The 20,318-nt window shown below is 43.2% G+C and overlaps 1 protein-coding gene across 2 annotated transcripts; it reads right to left on the bottom strand.

Moving 5' to 3' along the window:
- Nucleotides 1-3,061: 3,061 nt before the first annotated feature.
- Nucleotides 3,062-20,246, bottom strand: smek1 (SMEK homolog 1, suppressor of mek1 (Dictyostelium)). Of its 2 annotated transcripts, none has more exons than XM_079526680.1 (15): nucleotides 19,210-20,246; nucleotides 18,398-18,453; nucleotides 18,220-18,318; nucleotides 17,491-18,108; nucleotides 15,859-15,936; nucleotides 15,302-15,418; nucleotides 14,559-14,675; nucleotides 13,963-14,094; nucleotides 13,324-13,426; nucleotides 12,972-13,130; nucleotides 11,910-12,079; nucleotides 11,548-11,690; nucleotides 7,511-7,701; nucleotides 5,200-5,411; nucleotides 3,062-4,903 (listed from the first exon to the last, which is right to left on the bottom strand). In XM_079526680.1, exons 1-15 carry the CDS (start codon nucleotides 19,349-19,351, stop codon nucleotides 4,775-4,777), a joined length of 2,466 nt encoding a protein of 821 aa, XP_079382806.1. In that variant the 5' UTR covers nucleotides 19,352-20,246; the 3' UTR covers nucleotides 3,062-4,774. The 2 variants fall into 2 exon arrangements, with proteins under 2 accessions (XP_079382806.1, XP_079382807.1); XM_079526681.1 differs by having other exon boundaries at nucleotides 11,548-11,687.
- Nucleotides 20,247-20,318: the final 72 nt, after the last annotated feature.

The raw sequence follows: 20,318 nt of genomic DNA, 5'->3' as shown, positions 1-20,318 counted from the left end.
TACTCGGGGAACATGAAAGTAGACATTGTGCGCCTGTTTTGACAACCTCATCGCAAGGAAGGGATTTCCGAAACCGCGAAGCCGGTACACTTCCTGTTTCATATCCAGGGCTGGTTTGGGGAGCAACAAATTATATCATGGAATTAAAGCAATAAAGTTTACTTTCAGATATAAGTAGGGAAAGGCTCGTGCGTTATTTAGGCCCTTCTCGGAAAATACGACTTTGTTAACACGCCCCGTTATGAAGGATAAACTACAGCTTGATTGCTAGTTAAACACAAACATTTACTTAAATTGGGGAGAGGGGGTACGTCAAGCCGTGGTGTGAACTAATCCAAAACGAACGTTTGTTCAAATAGCTGTTGCACATAGCAACATATGGGGATCCTAAAATCAAATTTAAGCAGCCTAATCCGAATGATAGGCCTATTGATTTCTAGGCGGCATTAATATAGATTTTACTATCGACTTAGTTAAATTTCAATCAGCCAGAGCCAGCCACTAATCTGTACAGATTAGCCTACATTGTATAATGTGACTCACATAACCGTTTAGTGGCCTGGGCTTCGATGTGCCCTCCAGTTAGAAGATAAACAAAAACAAGGTCGGTCAAACATCACCGAATGTATGATAGCCTACTGATAGGGCTATGCTGCTCACTCACCTCCCAACAAGTGGTCTATACCGCCCCCTACAGTTCCTTGCCCTGTCTGCCAGAAGAAGTTAATTTACATCTTGACTGTTCTCGCCAATTCAGTGTTTATTTTGTCAGTGTGTCCTGACTGAGCCTTCAGGGTAAAAATTTTTTTTCCCTAATAAATGGTTAGGTAGTTTCCCCAATAAGGAAATATGACATGGACATTTGCACCATGGTAACTGATCTATTAGTCCAGCTCAACCTTGACAGGAAATCCACCTTTTGTTTCTGTTGGTTTGATGGCCAGAAGCCAAGTAGGCCTTATTGTAAATATTAGCCTAAGTATACCATTCAGGCAATGAACCGGCTTCCATTGTGCATGTACCTATGTATTTTTACCAACAAAATGGTAAAAATACAACATTTCAAAGTATATTGTCTGGACTGGTACCTTATCCTTGACTATGCTTTGAACTGTTGAGGACATGTACTTGCCCAGATACATGAACTTGGTCCATCCAGAAAGAGTTGGTTCCCTCTGTGAAAGAGGGAGGCTTGCTCAGGGAGCTGTGCCAATCAAGAGAGCTGTCAAAGAGGCTTTTCATTGGCCCAGCAGGAAGCTGGATGGCCATGCCCCTGATGGGGATTCTTTAGGCTGGCAGACTCTCTGGCGGGCCGAGTTAACCCATTTTGGGCGGGAATCCCTTTTGGTGTAAGCATTATGTTATGCTTTAGCTATTGAAAAATAGCAGATCTACAAGCTCATAGCGCGCCACCGAGTGGCGAAAAATCGAAGAACCACTGACATAGAAACATAGCTTTTTCAGAAAACTGTCAGGATGTAGAAGACATTTTTAGAATCTGATCTCAGGTCAAAATGGGTTAAGCAGGGGCGAGCGTCTTGGCAGACACGGGGACCGGCATTCTGGTGGAGTAGGGGTTGGCTGGCACCAGGAGTATGCTGGCCTCTCCAGAGGCAAGGAGAGGGAGATCACACACTGCCACACTCCTGCTGAGGAGCAAACGGAGGCTGGCAGGGAGGGCCGCCTCTTGAAAAGCCGCTGTTGTCTGGAGATGGCTTTCATGTGAATGGGAGCCTTAATAGGCGTTGTGCGACGGCTCTCGGAACATGCTGAGCCCTGAGTGATCTGCTTCTGTCAGGGTTTTAATTAATAAGCAACGTTTGATGGCCGCAACGCTTTCGACGGGACAACACACTGGCTTCTTGGTGGCCCTTGGTGCCGTTTGTTTGTTTGAATCGGACCCAAACGCCCACTGAGATGACCACATAAGCTGGGAGGTGCTGACATTTTTCATAAACTATTTTCAGTCATTAGCACTTTGGCCTACCAGAGGGCTGTCTAGTGAGGACAGATTATATGGACCTGCAGCAGTTATCCTTTGACATAGGCACAAGTTTGTCATTAGGCTACCCATAGTGAAATCAACTATAGACTCACACCGAAACCACTACAATGCCAGAAGCTGTATGAGACAAATTGTATCAAATACCTATGAACAAACTGTATAATAAATCAATAAGAGCCATTCCGTTCAAACAAGAGTTCTTAACTTTTCCCTGAGGAAGCAGCATTGCTCAGACAAAATAGTATTTTTCTGAATTGAACTTTGAGGTTGGTTCATAACCACTTGATTGAACCCTGTATACTTTGTTGACCAGGCCTCCTTTTTTCCCTCTACACATCTCTTGTTGTGGTCTTGTAGATCTATTTTCACCTATTATGACATGCCCAGAAGGGGCGGTTCATGTGGTGCAGAATATCAAAGTCAAAGTCAAAGTCATACGATTTTTGTCACACACGTTACCGCAGTGAAATTTGTTCTCCGCATTTGACCCATCTCTTGGAGCGGTGAGCCGCAGCGTGCGCCGTGCTCGGGAATCATTCGATTAGTAGATTTGACCCCCAATCCAACCCATTGATGCGGAGTGCCAAGCAGGGAGGCATTGGGTCCCATTTTTACAGTCTTTGGTATGACCCGGCCAGGGACCGACCTCCCAGTTTCAGGGCGGACACTCTAACCACAAGGCCACTGAGCTGGTCTGGAATATAGTAATAATATTGTTCTTGTACATTAAATTCCAAACATTATCCAATGACCTTTTCAGGGTAGTATCAGGTAGCAAATACAGTATGGTTTATGAATGACTCCAATGATTACTACTAGAATGAGTGATATTCTCGCTTTGCTCAAAGATAGCCTAAAGACAGTGGACAATGAAATTAAACATATTGGCAAATATACAAAAGTTAAACTATAGTAATACAGTAATAATAAAATGATGCAGTCATGCATCCCAAGCAAAATTGCTCATACTGAAGCAAAGGCAAAGTTGACATTCATGTGAAGAGCGATTGTGCCATCTGGTGGATCAGAAGTAGTACCAATAAAATCTATCACCAATCAAGTTAAAAAATTGTTTATCAAGTATAAAATTTGCCACTCACAATTCAACAGCATCAATGTCTTAAAGACTCCAAATTATTAGACACTCATTTGGAAAATCAACCTAAAGAAAAAGAGTAGAACACATACGATTGTCCTGGTGCCAAAACAATTGTGACCATTTGCAGCCTGCACACCTACGTACGATAGACTGGGGTTTAGATGGTTTCAACACACTGTAGAACAGGGAAATGGTCAAAGGCAGGTAATGCATTATAAATCTGGTCATTTAAATTTTATTGTGACATATTTCTGGGACTGTACTCAATTTAGCTTTAATTTTGTGACTTTGGAATTGGTTACCGGATCTAATGAATAGAACCATCCATGTTTCCTGATCCCAGCTTATGGTTAACTCAAAGCCTCAAATGGTCACCATTCCCCTGGCACCACAGAAACCTTAAGAGACTTCCCAGGTCTAGAACAGTAGTGTAGAAAAGATAAACTTCCATTAGCAGGACAAAGGGTGGTAGGACATCTTACAGCAAAGATCATTTTTAATGGTCCCAAATATTCTGAACAACTAAGTGTACACTCATGTAAAAGAAAGAAGGAAAAAAAATAGAAGATATGACAAAATTGATCACATCTAGAATTCCACTCAATCTTTAATCAAGACGGGATTACAAATTTTTCCAAAAAATCTGCAGTTTCAAAGGGCAAAAAAGGGTAAAACTAGCTCACCTACTGAGGTCTTTTAAAAACCTGTTCAAGTGCGACTGAAAACGTCCTGAACATGAACATTTAAAGGCAGGTCTCTTTTGTTGTCGTTTACAAAAACAGAAGAGAGCGAGAGAAAGTTAAATGGAGAAAAGAAACAGTGGGTGCGGGGGGGGGGGGGGGGGGGGTTTAAGAAACTGCTGGCTTTTTTTTCTCTTTAGAGAATGAACATCCGCTGAACGACAACACCGACCGATGACATCTTCAAAATGACAACGACGACAGCTGTTTGCCCCATGCTGTCTCCCGTCTGGTCCTAGGAATTATCTTTAAAAAATAAATCAAATAAAGAGAAACAAAAAAAAAACAAGAAATATGGGGTGGGGGAAAGGTCAGGGAACAAAGCGGAGACGAAAATGAGGTGAAAGGATAACAGAACAGAGGATGGACTCTTGAGAAGGGTGGGGGGGCAGGCAGGGGTTGAGTGGTGGTTCTGGGTCTGAATTGGCCGACCTGCTTGGGTCGCTGTGATGTCCTTCCCTGAGTGGGGCTGGGGGGGCGGGGGGCAGTGGGTCGTGGTCCGAGCCCTCAAGCTCTTTGGGGTTTCAGTCTGCTTTAACTCGTGTGTGAGTGTGGTCTTTTACTCCAGTTGCAGAATAACTCCTCAGTTGAGTCTACCGTTGTCTAACTGCAATAAACTGCCATCGTCTTGTTTGTTTGCCCCCCTCCCTCACTTTCTCTCTCATCCCGTTGCTTGATGGCCGGTTTCTCGCTCCGTCATCCGATTGGCACTTGTATGAACCGGGATAGCACGAGGAGGCTTCGATTCCGTTCGCAGTCCGCTCCTCGGCTATCCCCACCCCACCCAACGGCGAGAGGGGATCATTCATTTGTTTTGCTTACAAGTTTTATCATTCCTGCATGAAGTCAATGGTGTTTGGTTGAAATATTAGTCTGGCGAGCGGAGCGAGAGCTGAGACACCCAGTGTTTTTTGTTTTGTTTTGTTTGTTTTAGGAATTCAGCTTGGACTTCTTCGAGGGAGGCAGGGGATCTTCTTTACTCTCCGCGTCATCTTCCTCTTCCTCCTCCTCCTCCTCCTCGTCATCATCAGGGTAGTCCACTAGCCCCACCAGACCCCCCTGAAGCAGACAAGACAGAACATGAATCTACATCAAATTCATTGATTCATTATAAGTCAAGTTTCCATTTGGCATTTTCCGATATCTACTATGATTTCAGTATTTTGCACAGACATGCTGCAAAGGCAAGCTCAGTAAAATCAATTTAATATCAGGCTAACAGATATACAAACTAAGACAAAGAACAATGAATTTACATTAGTAAATTGCCTAGATAAAAAGTGGAAACACACATCTAGGTGCTGGTCATCAAGAACAGCAGAAAGACTTTAACCTCATCATAGACAAAAACCCACCTTTGTGGTAATGGCCGTGGTGGGGGGAGAGCTCCGTGCCCCAGAGCCCGGGGACCCTGGTGATCCCGGTGATCCGGGATTCAATGGGGCTGAGGAGGGAGGGCTAGACAGGCTGGTTTTGGTGGAGCCGGAAAATGAGAGCTTGAAGCTTGGGCTCTGTCTACCCGACAGGCTCGACTTGCCCAGTACCTCCTTGTCGTCCGTGTCTTTCACTGGAGAGGAGGGAAGAGGCAGGAACATATCTTTCTCCACATCCAAATACTGTTTAATTCCCAAGAAATCCCAGCAAACTACAGGATATCTGCAGCTATCAGCAATTTAAATGTAAGACTTTTTAATATCACTGTGAGAAGCCATTTAAGACCCTCCCCCTCCCCCATATTGGTGCTGTCCAAAGGGAGGGGAGGTATTTACCTGCTTCTTTCCTTGTCTTTCCATTCTCACTACGTTTTCTTGGCCGCCTTCTCAGAATTAATATCTGCATCTCCAGTTGACACTCCTGTTCTGCTTCTGAATCCATTTGATTCTTTCCCTCTGAGTGTTGTAGATCTTCTCCTCCACCTTCTCTTTCTCTCCACCTGATCCTTCCTCTGTCTTTCCCAAGTCCCCAGCCCTTTCCTTCCTTCACTCTCCTCATCCCTTCCTCCACTGTCTATGACTGAAATATCGGCCAGTGTTACAATCTGATACAAGCTTTGATCTGGTTTTCCATGGTATATTAACGTTAGATAAAAACTGCAACAAGCTGGTTAACTGTAAATTAGTCAAATGGATCTGGAGCTTCACATTTAGGCTGATCGACTTACTTAGCGTTTTGTCAACTGTCAATTGTTAATCTTTGGCCATTAATACTCGATATGGATAGATCTAACAACCTACCTATTACATAGCAGAAATAAAAAACAGCAACAGCATCAAGACTGCAGTTTGTGGCTTGCATGTCAAAGTACACACCAAATTACTTCAGCAACGCATTGTTTACTTTGGAGATACCAGCAGTGAGGAAGGTGGAAAGCTAAAGTGTGTGTGTGTGTGTGTGTGTGTGTGTGTGTGTGTGTGTGTGTGTGTGTGTGTGTGTGTGTGTGTGTGTGTGTGTGTGTGTGTGTGTGGTGTGTCTAGGGATTCCAATGGTTAGCTGTTAACTGAAGTTGTAATCTGTTAAAACGGTTAAACAGTTCATTTATTATTTGATTTACTATTATTATATTACTGCCTTATCTTTACAAAGAGTGCTCTGGAAACCTGGACATTCACTTTGTCCTGTAAAAATGTCTTGCAATAGCTCTGAAACATGACATCATATTAATCACGACAGTCATGGTACAACTTCAGCATGTTTTTTGGGACTGCTACATTTACAGACCAAACATGTGCATAAACGTTCAGATTTCAAAGATAAAGTGCTAGGTGCACCCGACCCGGGTTGGCTATTAGCACCTGTGCATTCCCCCAACATTTTTATCCGAGCACCCGGCTATTTATCTCAACATGGGGTGCTTTCAGAAATTCACAGTTTCACACCAGGAGCGCACTGGCCTATTATTTTGCACACCTCCTAACCGATAGGGGCGCGTAGTTGAAAGTTTATGTACACGTTTGCTCTGTAAATGTAGCAGTCCTAAAAGAAAGTTGGACCATGACGCTTGTGAAGTTCATCATGAGCATCATGTGAACCATGGCTAGTTGTGCAAGGTCCCTGATTCACCTTCACCAGTCCATGTCTAGCCTTAACAAAATATATTCTAAACCATGCTATGTTTGCACAGATAATGTGCTGTATATTTTATGTTAATAAACCACATTCTAAAGTTTAACCCATTTAGACCCGAGGCCGATTCTAAAAACGTCTCTAAATCTTGACCAATTGGAAATGGTCTGTCCCCTCCAGTACGATTGACCTTACTCAACATACAAGATTTGTCACACTGACACATTCCCTTCCCCACTAAATCACACAGAAGCAGCATCTAAATCGGTCTAAGCTGTCTATCACACATACTTTCTTTTTGAAAAGCAAAGATTTTGAGACGACTGGAAATGTGAATCTCAAAACTTCTCATACTTTCTAAATCCAATCCAATTGAATACATAAAGACCTACAGAAACCCAGTCTACAACAGAGAATTCAGTTCATCATCAGCCATGAAATATCACTCGTTTGTGTTTTGAAACAACTGTGATGAATCATTTAAGGAGAACAGAATTATCGTAACCTAAACCTAGTTCCCAACAGTCACTCCAACTCCCCAAAGGTTATCTTTAGTAAGGAAATGACCAGGCCATTCTCACAGTTAAAGAGTGAGGCACTCACATTTCTTTCTCTCCATGAATTTGCTGATGGGGTCCATGAGGTCTTCCTCGCTCTTCATCTTGTCGGAGGGGTGGACCACCGCCTCGCCGTCCTCCAGGTCGTCCTCGTCCGTGTTGAACCACATCTCCTCCTCGTCCTCCAGCGTCCGCGCGTCCCGCCGGAAGCGGTGGTTCCTCAGGATCGACCGCATGCTGGGCACAAGAGTGCACACGGGTCAATGATATCGTTCCATTTACAGGCCACAACGAGAGAACACTCATCTGGTAACCTTAGTTTGAAGTCTTTTAGAGATGTCTTTATAAATAAACCTTTAGCAGTCCATATACTAAGGTTGGGCGGTTTCCAAAATTTTAAACCATGGTTTAAGCCCCCCCCCCCGCCCCCAAAAGAAAACGCACCTCGGTTTTACCGTCCATTAATTTTAACGTGGCCAGCACCCGCTTTATGTGGTCAAAATGACAGCTGTTAAATATATAAAATAATAGGACTACTATTACAGTCTATCGCCACTAGATGGCTCCTTTCCAAAATGCACACTAAAGTCTAGTCTAAAATGAACATGCATAACAACTTATTAACTGGTGCATACAATGTTCCTGCACTAAAGCCATAACCACACCATGCAACTCCTTGGGTCCAAACGGTTGCAAGGAGTTAACGCTAAACAAAACCACACCCTTTGGTGTGGTTTGGGTCGTTGAATCACTAGGGTCAACGTGGGGTCAACGTGGGGTCAACGTGCAACAAGACATATAACAGTATCACACCGCAGGGAACGCTAAAACCGCCTTGACCCTTTGGTGTGGTTAGGGCTTTAGTCTGGATATTAAAACTTGTCTCAGTTGTTTATGTCACAAGACAATCAATGCGATTTGCAATGCGAGTTCGCTGCGCCACGCCATCACTTTTCCAGTGGGGCGGACAGGGCAGGATGTATTTAATTTAATTTTGTCCATAAAAATGACGTCTGTAAAAAAGGAATCTGGATGTTTGTTTTTTTGCCACATCATTGCCATGAATGGTGCAAGCTGCAGTGTTTGCTGCAGGAAAAAGCTTTGGCATGGAGCTGGGCACGGGGGGGACAACATTTGGATTAATTAATTAATTAGATTTGATTGATTGATTGATTAATTAATTAATTAATTAATTTGATAAGAGAAACTGCAGCCACTGGGAAGACATTGGGGAGGCACTGGGGAGACATTGGGGAGGCACTCAGGGGAGACACTGGGGAGGCACTCAGGGGGGGCACTGGGGAGGCACTCAGGGGGGGCACTGGGGAGGCACTCAGGGGGACACTGGGGTGGCACTGGGGTGGCACTGGGGAGACACTGGGCAGACACTGGGGAGGCACTGGGCAGACACTGGGGTGGCACTGGGGGAGGCACTGGGGAGGTACTGGACATTTCATATCACACACACCATGATTCACTAGCCCCCTCTCTTTTCTTTGCAGTTTGGCATGGCGCAATTTATGCAGCGCCATGCCAATAACATTGTGCAGGAAACCCTGAGCTGAAACTGCGGTAGGCTACTCTCTCCTTCAACTTCAATGCATCTCCTAGATTGTGATCTAGGTTTAGATCAGCTTAAACGTCCCTGCACACTGCAGCATTTATCGGATTTTTAGCAGCGTTTTTCCAAAAAATGCGTCCAGTCTGCAAGGATCTTTAGTCCTGAAAAGAATCAGTGATTTGTTTTACAATTCTTTGTCGTATAAACACGTTTGTCAGCAGTTCATTTCACCTCGGAACCCAGGCATTTATTTGATGGCAGTCATACATCTTAGGAGGATGGAGCCGTGCGCATATCACCCGTCGCATTACTTAGTTGACGCTGCCATTCTCTCTACTGCTTCCGTAAACAATAATCACGGGCACCCAACGCACATGACACCATTTCATAAAACCACATTAAACCGAAAACTGCACAACCTTAGTCCACACAGTCAAACTCTAGTAAAAGAAATTACATTCCCATTGACAATGAATGGACAATTTTACATCATAGTGAAAACACAAACATTGATGTAGAAGGTGGGGACGCAAATTGTGATTGGCCAGAATGATAAGAGCTGATAAGAGCACCCCTCACTTCACACAGGTGTGACTTCTTCTATGCTGAATGGCTTTTAGAGACCAATTGTATTCTCAGCCTGGTTATAATTATGTAGTCAACCAACTCAATTAGATTATTGGACTGTAAAGGCACAAACGTAATACAAAGCTTGGCCAAGACATGAAGCCAATGGGTTGGGTTGGTCAATCAGGGAAGCTGATGACTACAGTGTGAAATGTAGCTGGCCAGTATAAATGAAGGAGAATTGTGATTAAAAGTAGAAATTAATTGGAATGTGATGAAAGAGGGGGGGCTAGATAACAATAATTGCATATTGAATATTGTCTCATATGCTGCTGATCTGACATCGTAACACCATGCAACTTGCAGGTGTCCTGTTCAGCTTAGTTTCACTTTCAAATGGTGAATGATAGTACTGACAAACAAGCTCCACTGGTACTTAACGGCCACCAATGATTGGTCATAACAGTCATTGTGAAGCCAAGAAACATACGCTAGAACTGAACGCTTCATTTGGTCCAGCAGACATGGTATGAGTCCTATTGATTCAAAGTAAGAGCATTTTCCAGTAGATGTGGCTTGCTAGAAACCTTGCCAACGTTTTTATTCATTTCTTATATAATTCCAGCTGTTTAAATATATTTCAGACCCCCAATCATGTTCTCAGCACAGCTCATGAAAATGGAGGTACGCAAAAATAAAAGGCAGACGATATAGCTTACATTAAGACTGACTTTCAGAATACCAAACTTTTGAGTACAGAACTTTCCACCCTAACAATTCTTTGTTGGTCTCAAAGGTTTGCATATCCCATAAACAATCCAGCTCTGTTTACTGTGTTCCCATGGTAGCAGACATTATTCTAGCCGGCAAGGCATTGGAAGACCTTTTAACCCATTTTGGGCGGGAACCCCTTTTGGTGTTAACATTATGTTATGCTTTAGCTATTGAAAAATAGCAGATCAGACCCTGCTATTTTAGGTCTGCTATTTTTGAAAAATCGAAGAATGACTGACATAGAAACATAGCTTTTCAGAAAACTGTCAGGATGTAGAAGACATTTTTAGAATCTGATCTCAGGTCAAAATGGGTTAATCAAAAGGTCTACAAAAAGAGTTAAGTAGCATAATACATAGCTAAAAGAGGGGAGTTATTCTACTTTGAGCAATTCAACAACAACTTCTTAATGACCAAAAAACATAAAGGTTTGTCATCAATAGAGCGTCGCAGTCCCGCCTCCTACCAGGGACCAGGAAATGAATCCCAATGCATTTTTCCCATAGACATTTCAACAAGTATTTATTTAAAGACGGTTACACCGCGGACAAAGCCAACTCGAGTCGTGACAACTCATGACAACACAAACAATATTTTGGACCAAACAAATAATTACAAAGAAGAAAAACAACAAAGAAAGTGTTGTAACCTGCCGTTTTTTTCTTCTTTCTAATTATTTTTTCGGCCCCAAAAATTGTGTTTGTTGTCATGATTTGTCACGACTCGAGTTGGCTTTGTCCGCGGCGTAAACGTCTTTAAATAAATACTTTCTGAAATGTCTATGAGGAAAATGAACGGAGAATCATTTCCTGGTCCCTGGTAGGAGGCGGGACTGCGACGCTCTATACCCATTGATATGCACTGCTAATTTGACATAACAGCCTCTTAATATCCCACAAGACCACCAAACATATGTAATGCTTTGGCACAATTGGCAGTGTCAAAGGCAGAAATTAATTAAACAACCCATGGGCATTCTGACAAGTTAACAAACACGCCTAGTATGCCACAAATAATCACCTTGGGCCATTAAAAGACTATTAAGATAATTACATTCTCAAACAGATGCCATCTTATTAATGCAGCCACCAAACTGGATGTTCTTTTTTTCTCTCACACACCTTGCACAATCCAGTTCATTCACCCATGGTAATGGATGGTGTAACAAGTCACTTTCTCACCTATCCAGTTTGGGGTTGTCCTGCCGCTCCCTCTGCTGTTCGTAGCGCAGCTTCAGGCCTTTGAAGGTCTGGACATAGTCCACATCCTCCAGAGCCTTCCAGTAGTTCTCCACTATATGAGCCGTCAGCGACTTCACATCCTCCTGGGAGCAATGGGAGGAGGAGCGAGGGGACGGGGGACAGTGATGCAAGGGGGTTGATAGAGAGGCACAAAGGGGGAGACCAGTTTAGTGTGAAAACCAAGTTTAAATGCGTTTGATTAAATGTGTTTGATTAATTGGGCACGGTTCGTTATACTCAAGAGGAAAATAACTAACGGGGGCATTGCCTGCGTTGACAAGCAAGGCATAGGCAACACTCACCACACGGACATATTCGAACATCTCGATGATGGCCGAGTTCATGAGGTTGTAGCGTGAGCCGTTGTTGAGGAAGGCCTTGACTACTGGCTCAAACAGGAAGTTCCTCATGATGTAGCGGTTGTAGAACTCGTCCTTCAGGCCAATGATCCTCCGCATGAAGCGCAGGGCACCTGTGAAATTAAGTCTTAGTCAACTCGGGCCGGCACAAAACAAGGCTTTCACATTCCGCACAAAACAGAAATGTACGAGTACATTCCAACTAAGTTTCAATTTCAGGGCTCGAAAGGGCTAATTTCGGCAGATACTAACAATAAGCCTCTCCGACCAACTTACTTACTTAGTATAGGTCTGTGATTTTATTTGATGAAAAACAACAGTAACACTAACAGTACAGTTTACAAGTCACTGAATGATGCATGGTAGGCTACTACTGGGGGTTACTAGGCCCAATAATTCCAATCACATCTTCATATGTCCTATTTATTCACTTTGATAGCCTATTTGGATTTGGTTCACTCTACGCTCCAGTGTTTCCCCTATATGCATTATTGCGTGGTGGGCCACCATACAATCATTACCAGCCACCATAGTATGATATTTAATAGGCGGCCACGAATAGGCAAATAACTGCAAACGATCACACACACACAGATTACATTTCGGAAGCATATGCAACCAAGAACAGTCACAATTTCAAGCCCTGAATGTAATTTCTTAACCACAACTTAGCCCTCAAAGTGTAGTTCAACTAACCACAAGTTAAAACTTAAATTACAAGCTATTAACCTGAATTAATAAATGTTAAACTCAGTAGAAAACACTGGGGACAATTCAATCAATTTCTATGGCTATTTATGCCACGTGTCCCAATATATTTTTGATACAGCACTGACGTTTATAGGTTAGCCCGTTAACATGCTGACCCACATAATTGCGACATCCTGGGTTTGAATCTGGCAAACACATTTACCCCCCTAGCCCACCCCATATACCCACTCTTTCCTGTGTAGTAGAAACACATTCAATAAGGAAGAGACACAAAGGTGTCTTTTTGTGACTCACATAGTGCTAGGAAGGCGTGCTGAGAGGCGGTGAGCACCAGTACCCTCCGGAGAATGTCCTTGTTGATGATGTAGTTCTTGATGTGGTAGGTGTGGTGCTCCACGCAGAACGTCAGCAGCTCCAAGATCAACGCCAGCAACTGGGACGTCTGGAAGTCATCTTGGGGGAGGGAGGAAGGATGGAAGGTAGGAACAAACAAACGAACAAAGGAAGGAAGGAACCGACAAACGCAGAATGGTAAACATCAGTCATCAGCATGTGAACATACAAGTACTTGTGCATGAGCTGGTCCAAGTTAGCTGGTCCAACACCCACAGACAAGGAAAGCATGTACATCCCAGGTATCCCTCACCTTTACTGGGCTTGTCTTCTGTGGTGTTGGCCAATAGTGGGGCCGAAAGGACGTGCATGCAGTGCTTGTAGAAAAAGCTCAGGAACTCTGTCTTCTCCGTCTTCTGCAAAAGGAAAGACAGCCACATCATCAGCAGGCCAAGGAATTATGAAGCTTGGCACCACTGCAAGTAGGCCTATCATGTACAGAGAGACCAGGGTGGATGTTTAGCTGAACAAATAGAAAGATCTGGACATTGCATTTAGGATTTTGTACATACTACATGAAATACATTATTATTGTATGTAGAAGTATCTATCTAAGGAAGAATTCTATTACTTCCATTGTGTCCTTTTATTTGTTGGTATAACAACCAACCCATATAACTCTAAAGAGGAAAAAATAAAGTTTTGGGGAAATGTAGTTGTGATAATGCAGAAATGGAATCTTGAAAAAACAAGAAGGTGGTCACACACACTGATAGCGTTTCAGCGGTTAAGCCTTCATCAGGGAAGCCTATGATAATGCAGTCACCAATATTGCAATGTAATATTGCAATTCTACAGCATTTTGTGATTAACTAAGTGGCCTTAAGACATGAGACTAGGTCACTCGTTATCGGCAAGACAAGGTGTGTGCAGCGCCAGCCGGTCAACTCACATTAGCTGTAGCCAGCATGTTCTCCGGGTCCACAAGGGTCCGTAGCAGACCCATAAGTTGCACAGCTCCGCCCAGCTCCGGGTCAGTGTCACAGATCATGTGTTCTATGATCAGGTTGATCAGCAGGATGTCCTGGGGTGACAAACAACAATCACACAAGTTGACACAACGACAATCCCATCTGTTATTGCACAATACACAACACTTCAGTAACAACAGACATCAGTTGTTGCACAATACAATACACAACAGAAATCCCGTCAGTTGTTGCACAATATACAACACATCATACACATGAGTAAAAACATAAATCATCAGTTGCTGCACAACACACAGCATTATCAGTAACAAACCAATCATTGTTGCATAATGCACAACACTGAACATATTCCGATACGAAAATGCTGACTTCTGGATGAGGCTATTCCTAGACGTTGGTTGTTTTACAACAAGGGTTTAGTTTAGTTTAGTTTATTTGAACATCTTCACAGAACAGATTCAAGTGCATGGTTTACATCAGCAGAAAAAAAAGAATAAAGAAAACAGCCCCGTGAAGGTGATCAGGTTAGTGAGCTGCTTTCATGGGCTGTACTCACATCATCATTCTGCTGAGACTCCTGCATGACAAACTCTCGTACCATGGAGGGGTTGTACTCCACCAGATAAGAGAAGATATCTGTGGCCGCCCCGCGCACTTGCACGTCATCCATCCCCTAGTTCACGAAGACACATTGGATTCATTTCTGAGACCAAACTCAATGAATTCACATGAACATGTTACGGTGGCGAATACCTTTTTCCCTCTCCTCTCTGTGTAATTTTATCATGGGTATGTTGTGGAGTGGAAGAGTTTATGTACCGGTAGTTACATAACTGTGAACATGTGTACAGTATATAATTGTGTAGATGGCAATAGTTATTTTTTATTTCTTTACTTTCATCACATACAGGAAAAGAACAATTTGTAGAATAAAGTGTAATTATATGGGTTATCAAATATGGATGGTTTCATTACATGTTCTTTGTTCACGGGACAAGCTGTGACAGGATGCGTTAATCAGTTATGGAAATTGAACAAAACTGTGATTGGTTCTGCAAAAAATAAATAAAACACTTTCTTCTGTGCATTTCTACATCATTTTGACTGTCCATGACATTATTTAAAAATTCAAGGCCACAAACACTGTGTTTGTTTTGTCGTCAAAATGTTAATTTAAACAGATTCACCTGAAATATAATGCAAACACCCTGAACACACGTTTAAACAATACAAATAAAAACTGCACCAAATATTGGAAAACATTCTATTCCCTGAACATCTGTACTGTGGGTCACTCACCAGTATCACCTCTAGTGCTGGTAGAATGCCCATGTTTGACAATGTCTTGAAAAAGGCGTCTCTGTTTTGAGGTTGTAACGTTTGCGAGAATGCACAAAATTCCTTTAGAAAGTTTACCTACAGAAGAGAGTAAGACACAAGTGTAAGAGTGGACACAAGGTTTAAATGGTAGTAGTACTGCTTGCCTTGGACCATAGGGCTGAAATACAGCAAATAAATAATACATAATTAATACAGTGGTTCTCAAAGTGGGGTCCAAAGAACCTCATGGTTCTAAATGGACTCTTGCAAGTCTGTAACTAACATTTGATCACTGATATGGGGGTCTTTGAAATTACAAAGTTTGAGAAGCACTGGATTAATAGAGCAATTGGTTTAGTTATGTATCATGTAAATATGTATATTATAAAATGTTGTTTTTGACTGATGGGTAAACATATTAAGCCAATATAATTTTCTATAAATCAAATAGTTTACCAGAGTAATCACAAAAATGTTAAATTTTAATCAGTTACTTGCAGTAACCCTAGTGGAGTGGAAATCTTGCTTTGGCATACCAGTTCGTGTCTTTTGTCATCGTCTGTGGCCTCATCCGTGAGCTGTGCAAAGAGGTCTGTCAGAAACTTCTCGTCATCCTACCGCCAAATAGGTGGACATAAATGGGGAGACAAGGATAAGGTAGGGGTAATGGACGAGGAATTCGACCATTGACACTCGGGCCCCTTTTTCACCAAAGGGACTTTGGTTCTAGAACTTGTTCCGTTCTAGATGATCAGAACCTTGGTGCTTTCACAGAACCTGCCGCGTACCGGTTCCCAGTTCAGGGCTGTCAATTCATTTTTAGTGGAAACACTCTGAACGGGTTCAAAATTAGGCGGGAAAAGAAAACGGAACCGGGTCAACCCTGGTGGAAATGGGGCCTCATATTAGCCCTGGGTCAGAGTTCAAAAGGTGTGCTGCACACATCTGTCATTAAGTGTGGTAGCTGATTTAAACCTGCAAAGAATTACCTTTTTTCTATCTAGAATATAATTATTATAAACAAACAGACAGTGTTTTCTCTCTCAGAAGTCTAGTAGTGAACATGAAGTGAAAACCTTTCAAACCAACTAAGTAATTATAAACGCAAGCCTGTTTTAGTTATTGATTTTCATGCATTACAGTACTGGTGGGTGGGAACATAAAGTTGGCCAATATCAATCAATAAAATGTGTGCTGCAAGATACCAGGGCCTGGTTCAAATCACCAGGACACTGGTTACTTTGTTGGTCTTCAAATCACAGGTTGCCAAGAAGACTCATGCTCATAGCCAGAAGGGAAGCATGTAAGAGACCAATATATATCAGTGGACGTAGACCTTCATATAACACAGTATCTAGGACTGTCACTGTCAGCATCATGACATTTTACTTGACGATTAAATTCTTATGCAAATATCTGTTTTTGTCATTGAACGTTGGAACATAGGAATACATTTATATTTTATTTATAAAACAAACATTGCACAGGGCAGGCAGATATGACAAATAACTAAAATATATAAAGATATTAGTGACATACTTTATACTAAACATATTGGAAATATGGAAATTCCACTATTTTTGGAAAATGTTTGACAGGCCTAACAGTATCATCAGAGTCAACACCACATGCCAGTTGTAGTTTTCCTCTTGCGCAGCGTAACTGATTTACACAACACTCCTCCGTCTCTATGGAGACAGCCATACATAAACACTGCTGAGTTGACACAGTAGAAAAACAAAGGTCACGTGACTATAAAACACTATCAGAGAAGCCAAAAAGACTGCGTAAAGCACAATGGGCCATGAAACAACTTCATACATGACTGCTCTGTGCTCTGCTTCATAAGATTTTTTTTTAAATTCACAGTGGTTAAAGGTGTATTCACACATGCAATTCAATGTAAGGACATTGCACGACACGTCGCATCTGTAAAGAGTCTCGACAATCGACAAGCCCAAAACCTATTGATTTTTGGGTCTCAATACCTTTGTAACCAGGTCTGTGACAGAACCGTGTTTCAATCTCCATCCCTAGTTATAACAGGGTATATCTCAACTCTCAAGTGGGGAAAAAAAGACAAATGCTTAGACATTCAAGCAGCATACATGCACGTGTTGTACAATCCTTCATAGACGTTGTACACTGTAGAGGTCAGCCCTGCTCACCTGAAGCATGCCGACGATCTCCACCTTGTTGAAGAAGATGAAGGAGTGCAGGGTAGACAGCATGTTCTCCTCGAACACCGAGGGTGTGGGCAGCACCATGTCCTGGATGTACTGCACGCGGTACGTCTGATGGATCTTCTGCCGCAGCTCTGGGTCCGAGATTGGGATCACCTCCTTGAAGCGAGCCGTCTTGGTGAGGAACTCCCGGTGACACCGTGGCTGCGGCAGCGCTGGATCGAACTCCAGGCAGCCGATGACGTCCATGATGCACTCCTCTGAGAACATGACCTCAAACAGGGCGGTGCGATTCAGCAGGAAGATGCCCTTGATGATCTCGTAGATGTGGTGCAGTCCCTCGCGATTCTCCAGGTCCTCGCACACGCGGAAGAGTTCCAAGAGCTTGCGGATGTAGCCCTCGTTCTCCACGGCCAGGGCCAGCTTCTCTCTGCGTAGCGGCGAGGGCAGCGAGGAGGCCACCAGCTCAGCCAGGTCCTCCAGCCGGTTCAGCTCGCACGGTGGAAGCTCCAGGCCCGGTGAGGACATGTCGTCGAAGCGCTCCTCCTCAGACTCGTCCACCACGTCCTGGGTGATGTCCACCGACGGGTCCTTCCCCTGGACCTGCAGAGAAGTCACACAACAGCCCGACTAACATCAGTGATTGAGCTAAGGAGTGGTCGCAGGAGTCCAGTGGTGGTCAAATGCAGACAGTCAAACACAAAAACAAGTTACCTGGCAAATTTTCTCCCAGATCTCATCACAACCAGCTTTCTCCTGGAAGCTGAGAGCCAGGTCATAATTCTCTGCCTCCGACCATACTATCAACGTGTCCTGTACACAAAATGAACACATTTAGTTAAGTCACAAAAAACAAGGCATTACTACTGTGTGCATCGTTTTATGAACTGACCTGTTGCTTCTGGTAGGCTGTGTTGGGGTTGATTTTTGACTCGAGCAGTAGCGAACCTGCAGAGAGAACCAGATGCACATTCAATCAGAGCAGGTACAGGGTGCGCATAAATAGTAAATACCCCCAAAATACTAATTACAGATCAAATATAATAAAGCAGATGTGCCAGATGATTGCCTTTGCGGGCCATGAATTTTGTGGTGGTGGCAGATCAGTCTGGATCAGGATTACTTGGGCCTAAATTCAACTAGATCAGCTTGTGAAGCTGGCATGTTCAGTTTGCTGCAAGTTACATGTGTGTGTGTGTGTCTGTGTGTGTGTGTGTGTGTGTGTCTATGCATTTACAGCTGATACGGCTGTGCCACACTCATCAAGTAGAAGTAATCATTGTCCTTTGCTGCTAACAAAGTGGAGTAGTTGACCCAAACTTCAGAGTTAACACTAAATTAAGAGCATGAACTTGAGCTCTCCTTAATCTAGAAACCACATAATGTATATGTCATGCCATTTCATAGACAATTAACTAGATTCTGGACATTCTAGCCTTGGATCAAGAAGACTATTATCATAGATGTATTTTTATCGAGTCTGACATTTCCTTATGTACCTATATATGTAAGCAACGTACCTATATATGTAATCAAATGTCAGACAAATCAAATACATCTATGATAGTCTGGACTCTGGATCCAAGGCTAGACTCAAACCAAAAGTGCTTTACAGCTGTAGTAGTACATCTTTATAAGACACATAATTAACATGTTGTAATGGTAAGACAAAACCCAGCACATCTCAACGTGTCTTTCACCTACCATCACTCTCTGCTCGCACCAGCAGAGACGTGCCTTTCAACCTCTCCACATAGCCAGACGAGACGTGTCCGGTCCCACGGTCGTCCCACTGCCTGTCCTCATTGAGGGTATAAACTTTGACTCGACGACGGGTGTCCGTCATCCTTGCAGGTGGTCGTGACCGCTCCCCTCCTCCTCCTCCTAGACCTCAGTCTAGGTTGTGTCAACTGGTTACCTCACGTAGAATCGCGTCAACTCTCAGATCCACTTGTTACGTTTGTCCAGGCAGTAATTGCAGGGCAGCTGATGTAACTCAGCAGTCAGCGGGAGCCAACAACCGTTTTGTTTTGAGCCAGGTCAAAACTAGTATCTAGGTGTAATCTGTGGTTTAAGGAAATACAATATGATTATTATTCTGCCCAAAACTCCCTCAAAACTAGCCTCACGCGACAGTCTCCAGCTTATAGAACATTCTTCTTGCAGCTCAAACTATAAACACAACACGTCAGGTAGATTGTTATGTATCAAAGGGTCTAACGTGATCCAATCTTCTTGACAGACTTGTGACATTCAGAATAAGAGCATCTGCTTGTGTTCACTGACTCGAGGTACAGTCTGTACGCTGGCCGACAATGTTAGCTCGTAGCGTTATAGTTAGCAAACCTAGCTAGTCCGCTAGCTGCCTACGCTCAACATGTTCAACGCTAAACAAACACGTTATACCAAAGAGACGCAGATCTCGCGCCGATAACATCATCCCACGTTTGCGGACCCGCAAACCATTTGTTTTAAGATAAAGACGGACGTGTTTTTTTGGATCACGAATGTCAATAATGCACTAGCTTGGCTAACGTTAGCTGCTATTTCTTGCCCAAGTGTTCCGCCATGTTCTGGCTCGGGGCCGCGGAGAGACCCGTCTCTCCTTTATTGGGATCCGTGCATTCCACACAAAAAAAAACACGCAGATCAACACGCTGAAATCGTGTAATTCCTTTGTGATTACGCTTTACATTATAATGCTATTTGCCATTCATTCCCGAGGTCTTGCTTCGATAATTGCTAACTGACCCCCTCTGTGAGTTTTCAGCCATCTTGGGTCCCTTCAGAATCTGTACGGGGTTTCCAGCACA

The sequence above is a fragment of the Electrona antarctica genome (assembly GCF_951216825.1).
Source record: "Electrona antarctica genome assembly, chromosome: 17".
In the NCBI taxonomy this organism is placed as follows: domain Eukaryota; kingdom Metazoa; phylum Chordata; class Actinopteri; order Myctophiformes; family Myctophidae; genus Electrona; species Electrona antarctica.
This window is presented reverse-complemented; position numbering and strand designations above follow the sequence as displayed.

Coding starts and splice junctions, on each gene's coding strand:
- smek1 (XM_079526680.1), bottom strand. CDS start 19,351: ATGACGGACACCCGTCGTCGAGTCAAAGTTTATACCCTCAATGAGGAC. Junction 12,080..12,971: donor GCACGCCTTCCTAGCACTAT/GTGAGTCACAAA, acceptor TTAATTTCACAG/GTGCCCTGCGCTTCATGCGG. Junction 4,904..5,199: donor CCACGGCCATTACCACAAAG/GTGGGTTTTTGT, acceptor TGTCTGCTTCAG/GGGGGTCTGGTGGGGCTAGT.